General features: G+C 32.4%; 1 protein-coding gene across 1 annotated transcript in view; it reads right to left on the bottom strand.

Annotated features, from left to right (window-relative positions):
* Positions 1 to 12,557, bottom strand: part of kif26ba (kinesin family member 26Ba) — a 134,270-nt gene that overhangs the window by 72,034 nt on the left and 49,679 nt on the right. Inside the window, exon 3 of the mRNA XM_073827554.1 lies at positions 5,260 to 5,429. Within this exon, the coding sequence (XP_073683655.1) occupies positions 5,260 to 5,429 (170 nt within the window). The remainder of the gene's footprint in view (positions 1 to 5,259; positions 5,430 to 12,557) is intronic.

Raw genomic sequence — 12,557 nt, 5'->3', positions numbered from 1 at the left:
TATCTTCACTTCCGAAAGAGCTTTGCTTCCTCTCACCTGAGGACAACGAATCAAACCGCAGAGGTTTGAGATTGTGACAGGAAGATTAGTGATACCTCAAAGCCATGTTAAAGTCTCAGTTTAGAAACACGCTGAGGGGATGTTCTCAGACAAAGCGTGTGAAAGGATTTTGGCTGGATATTTCTTTGGTGTTGCATCACGGTGATTCACTTGGTGTCCATTCTGGCAAAGGTCCTGCGTTTCCTGTACAACAATGTAATTCACTGCATACCTATTATAGAAAGTAGTTTGAAGCAGTTCAAGTTTGAAAGTTTATATAGATAGATTAGAAAGATGTGGATAGATGTTGATAGCCTTAATGTGCAAAAGTTTTCACCCTCTCAATAAAAGTCTATGGGACTTTTTCGTAGATTTGATTGTCTGTTTACCAAAAATCGTAAGTCGGATCAGTTAGAAAAGATCTAGCAATCTGAGTCAGACCAGTTTAAAGATCTGACCCAAGTTTGGTGGTTCTAGCTTGAAAACTCTAGGAGAAGATGCAGTCCAAATTCTGTCTGAGAAGAAAAAGAAGAAGATGAAGAAGTTGGCTTGAGAAAGCCTAGCCTGAAAGTTTGAAGCAGTTGTAAAAGCTTTTTCGTAGTTTTGATTGTCTGTTTACCAAAAACCGTAAGTCGGATCAGTTAGAAAAGATAGAGCAATCCGAGTCAGAGCAGTCTAAAGATCTGACCCAAGTTTGGTGGTTCTAGCTTGAAAACTCTAGGAGAAGATACAGTCCAAATTCTGTCTGAGAAGAGAAAGAAGAAGATGAAGAAGTTGGCTTGAGAAAGCCTAGCCTGAAAGTTTGAAGCAGTTGTAAAAGCTTGAAGTTTGAAAGTTTAGATTGGTTAGATAGATCTTAATAGCATGTTGCATCATGATTTAACATCATTTACATGTTGTTTTTAGTATGATTAGCATGTTTTTGGCATGATTCACGTTTTAGCATGATTAGCACATTTCTAACATGATTTAGTATGTTGCTAGCATGATTTAGCATATTGTCCTAGGATAGTCACTAAGCTTTGCTAGTGATATACAGTTTAAACACTTTATAGATCTTACTGTACAAAAGTTTTCACCCCCTCAATGAAAGTCTATGGGACTTTTTCGTAGTTTTGATTGTCTGTTTACCAAAAACCGTAAGTCGGATCAGTTAGAAAAGATAGAGCAGTCCGAGTCAGACCAGTCTAAAGATCTGACCCAAGTTTGGTGGTTCTAGCTTGAAAACTCTAGGAGAAGATACAGTCCAAATTTTGTCTGAGAAGAGAAAGAAGAAGATGAAGAAGTTGGCTTGAGAAAGCCTGCCTGAAAGTTTGAAGCAGTTGTAACTGCTTGAAGTTTAAAAGTTTAGATAGGTTAGATAGATCTTAATAGCATGTTGCATCATGATTTAACATAATTTACATGTTGCTTTTAGTATGATTAGCATGTTTTTGGCATGATTCACATGTTTTAGCATGATTATCACATTTCTAACATGTTTTGGTATGTTGCTAGCATGATTTAGCATGTTGTTCTAGGATAGCCATTAAGCTTTGCTAGTGATTGACAGCTTAAACACTTTATTAATCTTACAGTGCAAAAATTTTCACCCCCTCAATGAATGTCTATGAGATTTTTAATCGTTTTGCTCATCTGTTTACCAAAAACCATAAGTCGGATCAGTTAGAAAAGTTATAGCAACTCGAGTCAGACCGGTCTAAAGGTCTAACCCAAGCTTGGTGGTTCTAGCTTGGAAATTCTAGGAGGATATATAGTCCAAATTTTGTCTCAGAAAAAGACAAAGATCTTGTTTTCTAATACAAATATCTAAACAGCCATAAATAAAAATGCATTTACTTAAAACGCAGCTGAAGTCTTGTTTTCTGAGAAATTAAGCAAATATCTGCCAATGATGTATGAAAACGTTTCCCCTTTAAGAACATTTTTTACAGTGTGATCAAGTTGCTTCCATATTCTAGTTAAGCTTTTTTTTAAATGAATTAAAAAGTAATGGAGATCAATTGGAAGTTGTATTGTAGACATTTACATTTAGAGAATATACATTGTGCTCCCTTCAATTTGCTCCTTAAATTTTCTCCACATGGTCTTAGAAAGATCTTAAATTGACCTTCATAAAAAAACCTGCAGAAACCCTCCATTAATGTAACTGAAAGGCAGGATTTCTTCCTTTCATTCTGGCCAGTCTTCTGGCATCTATGCAGTGGGCACAAAGAACAAGATGGAGGAGAGGAAGATAAAATCACAGTGCCACCACAGCTGTAGCCCTCTGATACAAATAAATTCATAAAATCCAGCTGCTGCAGAAGGCCTGATTTATTAGAGGCTCTCACGAAAACGGGAGGTTTTGAGGTTTCACATGAGCCATTCGTCTCCTGCTATCTTCCAGCGCTCTCCTCCTCGACTTCAGCTCTGATAAAAGCCCATGATCTATGTCCTCGCCCCCTCCCACGCCCCACAGGGCGACAGAGACCAGAGCACCAATCACTTGACAGAGGAGAAGATGTCTTTCCTATAGTACAGTATGACATAATGCTTCTTTCAAAAGACAATACACACAACCATAGGAGCAAATGATCCACACTAGATTGAATAATTTTTTACAGCAAGACAGCTATGGGAAAAGTCACTCTGTGACTCATATGACACCATTAACGTGATGACACCTTTCAGTGCCTGTGCATTTGTGCATATATGTTTGCATGTGTGAGAAATGTCCTGTTGACAACAGACAGCTGTGACGATGAGTGCGAGTGAGGGATCGAACTCGAGAGGACATGCAGACACTCTTGGCGTTTGACCCCCAAGTCCCGCTACACCCCCTGAATGACTGTGAAATGACAGACAGAGTTTATATGCTGGCTGCAGATGTGCGTCAAGCTCATCAGATATTCAGACCATGTTGCAAAATGCTAAAGAAGAGCAGCTTGGAAAGCTGGGGAAGGGAAGCTGTCATTTTTTAAGACTGTGCTCTCTTATAGTAGGAAGGACTCATTAAGGTAGATAAAATTCAATAAATCTATCTCTTGTCTACTTGGATCATGTGTTTTTGAATCATGTGCAGCAAATCCCAGGTAAGCCTGTTTTCTGCCACTGAATACAAAAATAAAAAAGGTAATTGTGACTTTTTATCTCACAATTCTGACTTTTTTTCTCTCGCAGCTCTTTTTTTCTCAGAATGACACCATATAAACTCACAATTCTGACTTCTTTTCTCAGAATTGTGAGATATAAACTCACAATTGCAAGTTATAAAGTCAGAATTGTAAGTTATAAAATCAGAACTGCGAGACACAAACTCACAATTGCGAGAAATAAAGTCAGAATTGCGAGATATAAGCTGTGAAAAAAGATTGATATGCTCGCAGAATTGCGAGTTTATATCACACAATTCTGACTTTATTTCTCAGAATTGCAATTCTGACTTTATAATTTGCAATTGCGATATTTTATCTCACAATTCTGACTTTTTCTCACAATTGCGAGTATATATATCACACAAAACCGACTTTATTACTCATTATTGTGAGTTTATATTTCACAATTCTGACTTAATTGTGAGATAAAAAGTCGCAATAACCTTAATTTTTTTTAATTCAGTGGCGGAAACAATCTACCATAAAATACTGCTAGAAAACTAGCATGGTATCAGAATAGATCTCACTGTGCTTTTTCATTGATTCAACTACCAAAACTGTCCAATCCTATGCTTAAATACGTCCAATCCTTCCTTATTATATAGTGTCAAAAACTATACATCAGATGACTAGTATGTTCAAATACCAGGCTTATTGGAAAAATGTGCCTGTGGCAACATTTCCACAAAATTGTATTACCTTTTATTTATTTTTTTATCAAATTTCATGAAGTGAAATGTCCAGTAAGGGGTGCCAAAAAACGGGTTCAGTTTTACCCAAAACAGATCAACGTGAATCTGGCAACATTTTATTACAAAATTAATAAATGTCTAGTAATTGGCGGTAAAATTTTAATACTGTTTTACGTTTGAAAGTAACGTACCACCTAAACGAAACCCTACCCTAAACCAATCAGATAGTGTTGACAACAGCAAACATGACCTAAAAATGTTTGTCCTAAACAGTTAAACTGCCTGCTTTTCTTCAGAAAAATCCTTCAGGTCCCACACATTCTTTGGTTTTTCAGCAATTTTGTGTATTTGAACCCTTTCCAACAATGATTGTATGATTTTGACATCCATCTTTTCACACTGAAGACAACTGAGAGACTCGGATGCAACTATTACAGAAGATTCAAACTGATTCACTGATGCTTCAGAAGGAAACACGATGCATTGAGAACTGGGGGGAGGGGGGGTGAAAACCTTTGAATTTGAAGATCAGGGCAAATTTAACTTATTTTGTCTTCTGGGAAACATGTAAGTATATTCTGTAAGTATATAAGCAGTACTAAATCAGAAACAATATGATATTTAGGCAAAATAAGAAAAATGTAAACATTTTCATTCTTTTCAAAAGTTTTCACCCCGCAGCTCTTAATGCATTGTTTTTCCTTCTGAAGCATCAGTGAGCGTTTGAACCTTCTGTAATAGTTGCATATGAGTCCCTCAGTTGTCCTCAGTGTGAAAAGATGGATCTCAAAATCATAGTTATTGTTGGAAAGGGTTTAACCCTAAACAAACACAAAAATTACACATTATTAAGAATCAAGTGTATGTAAACTTTTGAACGGGGTCATTTTTTTGTAGTTTTGCAAAATATGCAGTATGCATGAAACAGTATGCCAAAAATAACCATATGAAGTACTACTTCAGCTGAGATTCTCAAGTATGCATCCATGAAAATCCTACAAAGCCATAACAGCAACATAGCGCCATAGGTCATATGACAGTGCTAATGTCCAGATTGTATACAAAACACCTGCACATTTACAGAATATGTTTTTCAATAAATGCAGTACATACTCTGACAGTATTTCAAAAGCAGATGCACTCTTTTAAAAATTTCCAAAAAGTCTCCAAAAGGAGGTTTGGTTTTAAAGAACCATTTTTCTACTATAAAGAACCTTTTGTGAAATGGAAAGTTTCTACAGATGAGAAAAGGTTTCTCACTGAACCTTAGACGCCAAAAACAACCTTTATTTTTAAAAGTGTAGCACAGAATTGCAACAAACCACAGCCTGTTGATCTAAATAAATAGGCAACATATTGAAGGTCATGTGACATCCAACCCAGAGTCTTACCTGGCAAAGAAGGATGCAGCGGCGGAGGTGCCACTGGAGGGCGCTGTAGTGACCGGGGCAGGAGCTGGAGCGGCAGGGCTGCTGTATGCATTGGGCCGGTCAGCATTGTAGCGGTTGAGCGCGGCTTCGTTTAGACCCTCTCGGTTGCCTTCTGACACCATTTGAGAAATCTGTATGCAAGTAAACAGGGGTATTAAAAACAATCAGCAAAGCACCCAACTAAATAAAAGCAAATGGCTCTATTTAAACATGCAGTATAAGTCAGGTAATGTTCTCATTTTGACATTTTATGTCCCCCATGGCTCTTATTTTCCCTGATATTCATGGGAAAATAGGTGAAGGCTTGTTCTATTTGTGTCTGAACTACAGTAGTGTCTCTGGAAAGTGTCCTGGGTCACGCAGTGGCGTTGAAAAAAGTTTAGCCCAGATTCTGCCAGGCCTTCAGATAAACAACTCAGCTTAGAAGTGAGTCATGAGAAACAGGCCTGATAATTGCGCTGTGAAGGGCCCACGGCACGGCTGGCTTTCTTAAACAAGCATTCAGCCAGACCCACTCAGGGAGATTTGGAAATAATCCGGACACCCTCCCCTGCCCCAGCTGTAAATAGATGGTGAGGGCACTGCTGTTGCTGTGGGCCGGGGTCTGTCGTTTCGCCCCAAATAAGGACACACGAGTCCCTGAGGAGGATGAGCTCTGCTGTACAGTGAAGCAGCAGCCCTCTGTGTGTTTACCCAGAATGCTTCAGAAATGTAGGAAAGAATCACCCAGATAAGCTTGGATGGGCAGTGAGAGGATCCAGATCTGTTTTTTTTTTTTTTTTTTTACATTTCCACAAAAGTGTCATTTCTACCAAATATATTGTGTATTATGACATTGTAGGATGGAAATTGCATTTTTTGCATTATTAAATAACAAAGGCTTTATTTTTTACTAAATACATAAAATTACATAATATTTTCACAATTAATACCTCTTCACAATACAGCTGTCCCACATATTACAGCTATATTTATTATAAATTACATTATTATTATTATTAGATTGTATGTATAATAATAATTATTATTATTATTTTCTTTTAATATAATGATGAATGTAAAAAATATATTGTAACAAATTGTAACAAATCATACATGAAAGTGATCTTTATAAAAATACAAATGATAATCTTTAAAAATAAATTTACAAAAAAATAAATAAATAAAATGTAAAAACTTATTTAAATAAAATAAATATTTATTTATTTTTCTGCATAGCCTTTCTCATTAAATTTTCAAGAATTAATGTGATCTTCATAAAAATGATAATGATAATCTATACATTAGATTATGTTATAATATGCTTCATGTGTAAAATAAAATACATAAAATAAAACAAAATTTAATAAAATAATTTTTTGTTCTGCAAGAATTAATGTGATCTTTATAAAAATGATAATGCTAATCTATAAAATAGATTGATATAATCATCTTTGTTTAAAATTAAATTAAATTAAAAGAAAATAAAAAACATGAAATAAATATTTTTTTCCTGAATAGCCTTTCTCATCAAATTTACAAGAATTAATACAAAATAAATAAAATGAAAACAATATTTTTTCTGCATAGCCTTCTCATCAAATTTTCAAGAATTAATGTGATATTTATAAAAAAGATAATGATAATTTATAAAAATAGATTGTTATAATTTGCTTTATGTGTAAAATAAAATAAAAAATAAAATAAATAAAATGAAACCAAATAAAATTACATTAAATTTAAAAAAAATATTTTTTCTGCATAGCTTTTCTCATCAAATTTACAATTAATAAAAAACAAATAAAATGTGGAAAAAAAAAATATTTTTTTCTGCATAGCCCTTTAGATCTTTATAAAAATTATAATAATAATTTCTAAAAATAAATGTTTATAATTTGCTTTATGTGTAAAATAATAAAAAAAAATTCTGCATAGCCTTTCTCTTCAAATTTACAAGAATGATTAAAAAATACAATAAAATGTAAAAAATTCTAATAAAATAAGTATTTATTTTTTTCTGCTAGCCCTTCTCATCAAATTTTCGAATAATGTGATCTAAAAATCATAATGATAATATACAAAATAGATTGTTATAATCTGCTTTATGTGTAAAATAAAATAATAAAATGAAATAAAATAAAATAAATAAAATAAAATAAAATAAAATAAAATAAAATAATAAATAAAATAAAGTATTTTTTCTGCATAGCCTTTCTCATCAAATAAAAAAATCTAATAAAATGTTTAATGTCTAAAAAAAAAAAAAAAAACCCTGGGGCAGAAGTTAAAGAAACACCCAATTATGATTTCTGTTATAATCTGCTTTATGTGTAAAATGAAAAATAAAATAAAATAACATAAAATTAAATTAAATTAAATTAAACTAAATAAAGATTTATTTTTTCATCAAATTAAAGACACTTTGCCACACTGCATCTGCAAATAAGCCAACTAGTACCAACAGTGACTTTCACACCTCAGAGAATGAGAGTCTAAACTGAGCCGTTCACAGCCAAAGGCTCATGGTGTCTTCACAGCCTCGCATGTGTTATTTCAGTCTGGCTGCAGGTATGGTGGCAAAACGCACAGCCGTCTTAAAATACTCCGTGACAGCACATGACTGACAGGTATATTTAGCAGCGTCTGCACACATTACAGTTCCCTAGCGCTGCATTGGTGTGGGCAGACATCCATGTGACCGAGCACCGGATTTACAGTAGGTGTGTTTGCATTTGACAACTGCAGTAGCTGTTGGAGTAAAACGTATGGAATGAAATGTCACGGGAACAACCACAAACCATTAATAACCCTGATAATGTGCAGCTAATAATGAACACATTGATCCTTTACCAACAAAAAATCTGTAATATAGATTTATATAACAGCGGTCATCATAAACAATAATATCCTACAACATACAGAAGAAGAGGGTCAATCTAGAAGGCTTAGCACAGAGAAATATTAAAAAGCTTTTATCCCTTATTAATGAATGGATTACGCTACTACACAAAGCTAAATCCTCCTCATTCGGTACTTGTCAAACGATGATCTGATGACATAATAGTCATTATCTAATTCTGATCATGCCAATCTCCCTCCCCAAGCCAAGCAAGGACCATTATGGAAACTAAGCCGCAAAAATGGGTGTTTTGAAGCCAGATTCACGAGCAAATTAACATATATAAGCCTATTAAGTATTCAGAAACAGTCAATCATAACAAATCATTTACAAGTCTTAAAGAAACAGTTCACCCAAACATAAAAATTTGCTGAAAATGTATTCAGCCTCATTATACCTTCGCCCACGCCATTGGATTGCGTGGTTGGGCCAGTTGGGTGTTTTTTGTACAGTTTCTTCATCAAAACAGATGTGGAGAAATTTAGCATTATATCATTTGCTCACCAATGGATCCTCTGCAGCACATGGGTGCCGTCAGAATGAGAGTTCAAAGGTAGCTGGAAGCAAAGATTTATAGATAAAAACATTTTAATGATGAATTTGTTTCTACAAACATGCAGCTTTTCACTTGGTTTGGACTTTCGTTCTGACGGCACCCATTCACTGCAGTGGCTAAAGTTAAACAAACACCCAATTATGATTTCTGTTATAATCTGCTTCATGAAATTTACAATTAATAAAAAGTAAAATGTAAAAAAATAAATAAATAAATATAAAAAAACTATTTTGATTTCTGTTATAATCTGTTTTATGTATAAAATAAATAAAAAATTCTGCATAGCCTTTCTCATTAAATTTATATATATATATATATATTAATTGTTTTCCCTCACCAATGGATCTCTGCAGTGAATGGGTGCCGTCAAAATGAGGGTTCAAAGGTAGCCAGTCTAGAGTTGTTTGGATCACTTGTGGATTTTATGTGAGTTTGTTTCTTCATCAGAGCAGATTTGGAGAAAGCTAGCAATACATAATTTTCGCACCAACGGATCCTCTGCAGTAAATGGGTGCCATCAGAATGAGAGCCCAAACAGCTGATAAAAACATCACAATAATCCACACAGTAATCTACACAACTTCAGACCTTGCTACCATTGAACTCTCATTCTGATGGCACCCATTCACTACAGAGATCCATTGGTGAGGGGAATATATATATATATATATATATATATATATATATATATATATATATATATATATTTTTTTTTTTTTTTTTACATTTTATTTCTTTCAGAATTTTTGTAAATTTGATGAGAAAGGCTATGCAGAAAAGATATTTTATTTTATTTGTTTTTATCAGCTGTTTGGACTCTCATTCTGACGGCATCCATTCACTGCAGTGGCAGAAGTTAAAGAAATACCCAATTATGATTTCTGTTATAATCTGCTTTATAAATAAAATAGAATAAAAAAATTCTGCTTAGCCGTTCTCATCAAATTTACAAGAATTAATAAAAAACAAAATACTTTGTAAAAAATAAAATCAAATATTTTTTTCTGCATATCCTTTCTCGTGAAATTTATAATTTATAAAAATAAAAATAAAAATGTGAAAAAAAAATGGGATGTGGATCTCTGCAGTGAATGGGTGCCGTCAGATTGAGAATCAGCCAGGTCTGGAGTTGTGTAGATTACTTGTGGATTATTGTGATGTTGTTATCAGCAGTCTGGACTCTCATTCTGACGGCACCCATTCACTTAAGGGATCCACTGGTGCGCAAATGATGTAATGCTACCTTTCTCCAAATCTGCTCTGATGAAGAAACAAACTCATCTACATCTTGTAGTAAATGTCAGCAAATTTTCATTTTTGGGTGAACAGCTTCTTTAAAGGTACAGTAGCAAAAATAACCTAAAAATAAATCTCCATAAAACTAAAGAATGCAATAATAGTGTACAAATATGGACTTTATAAACAGACTTCAATGAATCTTCAATGCGTGTTTGTTTTTCATGAGTTAAATGGCAATTCTATCCTCATGGCGGCATTGAAACGACTCAGCCCTGCTCGCAGTCAGATCATCTGGGAACCCGCGGCTGATTTGCCATCTGTTGTGCAGGAATGAGAAGAAGGAGCATTAAATACCAGCAGTGCCAACAGCACAGATTGCACCTCTCTGCCCATCCTCCCATCATCTCCCCATCCATTCTCCTCCCACAGTTACTTCTCCTCTGTCTGATAGTAGCCCTTTGTTTGCCCAAATGTAATGCCTCCATCCATCCATCCATCCACGATCAAATGTTTGACATTGACTTTGACCTTCATACTGCTTTTGCTGGCTTTGTAAAGCTAAATTAAAGGTCTGAGCATTACTGATATCAACCAGATAAAGGTTATTCGAAGATCAACAGACAGCCAGCTTTATTGTAAGTCTTCTGTCCAAGTTTTCCAGTTACAAAGGTATATGTTTATGCTATGCCATATTTGTATTTTTTATTATGTATGTATTTTTTTAAATATAACTGGTTAACAATTCATAAAATAATTCATTTAAAAATGTAATAAAATGTAATAAAATAAAATAAAATGGGTCAGTTCAAGAACAATGCATGTTAAAATATCTGAGCATTAATAAATTATAAAATAAAATACATATAAAAACTACACTAAACAAAAATAAAATAAAATAAAATAACATAAAATAAATAAATAAATAAATAAATAAATAAAATAATATAAAATAAAATAAAAAATGATCAGTTTAGGAACAATGTATGTTAAAATATATGTTACCTGTTAAATTATAAAAATAAAATAAAATAATAACAAAATAAAATAAATAATAAAATAAAAACTGATCTGTTCAATTATAAAAAAAATAATAATAAATAAAAATAAAATGACCAATTTAGGAACAATGCATTGTTAAAATATCTTAATAAATTATAAAAATTTATTTTAAATAAAATAGAAAAAAAATAAAAATTAAATTAAATTAAATTATCAGATTAGGAGCAATGCATTGTTAAAATGTCTTAATAAATTATTAAATAAAATAAAATAAATGGGTTAGTTTAGGAACAATGCATGTTAAAATATCTGATCATTAATAAATTATAAAATAAAATATAAAAACCACACTAAACAAAAATAAAATAATAAAATAAAATAATATAAAATAAAATAATAAAAAAAACTTAACCAGTTTAGGAACATGAATGTTAAAATATATGTTATTAAATTATAAAAAATGAAATAAAATACAATAAAACTACTAGTTTGGGAACAATTTATGTTAAAATAATAATAAAAATAACAATAAAATATCAAATAAAATAAAACAAGAATAAAATAAAATAAAATAAAATAAAATAAAATAAAATAAAATAAAATAAAATAAAATAAAATAAAATAAAATAAAATAAAATAAAATAAAATAAAATAAAATAAAATAAAATAAAGTAATAAAATAATCTAATTGCCTCTGAAAAATAAATTCTAATTGTGACCCTGGACCACAAAACCAGTCATAAGGTTAAATTTTACAAAACTGAGATGTATACATCATATGAAATAAATAAGCTTTCTATTAATATATGGTTTGTTAGGATATAGGACAATATTTGGCCGAGATACATCTATTTGAAAATCTGGAATCTGAAGGTGCAAAAAAATCTAAATACTGAGAAAATCACCTTTAAAGTTGTCCAAATTAAGTTCTTAACAATGCATATTACTAATCAAAAATTACATTTTGATATATTTATAGTAGGAATTTTACAAAAAATCTTCATGGAACATGATCTTTACTTAATTTCCTAATGATTTTTGGCATAAAAGAAAAATCAATAATTTTGACCCATACCATGTATTTTTGGCTATTGCTACAATTATACCCCAGCGACTTAAGACTGGTTTTGTGGTCCAGGGTCACAATTTAATCTTAGTGCCATCTAATTGTTGACACAATCCATATTATTACTGCAGAATTATATAGCAGATTGTTCATAAAATGTCTAACGCTAATCAAGTCTTATTTAAAAAAAAAAGAGATGCAGATTATCAAGAGAGGATCTTGTATTTCATTAACTTCAAGTCTTGGGAAGATGAACGTGATATATAATGTCTTAGTATGTTATAAAATTGCAAATACTAAAGAGAGGAATCTCAATATTGCAAAAAATATCACCCTAGTGATTTATTCAAGCATATTAGAAAGCCCTGAGCACAATTATAGCAACTTCACCGCAGATGATGGATTGCCAAGTAGGCCCCTGTGTGTGTGTGTGTGTGTGTGTGTGTGTGTGTGTGTGTGTGTGTGTGTGTGTGTGTGTGTGTGTGTGTGTGTGAAATCAATATCCAGTGCATGTCATTTTA

Source organism: Garra rufa, chromosome 21, assembly GCF_049309525.1.
Source record: "Garra rufa chromosome 21, GarRuf1.0, whole genome shotgun sequence".
Lineage (NCBI taxonomy): Eukaryota > Metazoa > Chordata > Actinopteri > Cypriniformes > Cyprinidae > Garra > Garra rufa.
This window is presented reverse-complemented; position numbering and strand designations above follow the sequence as displayed.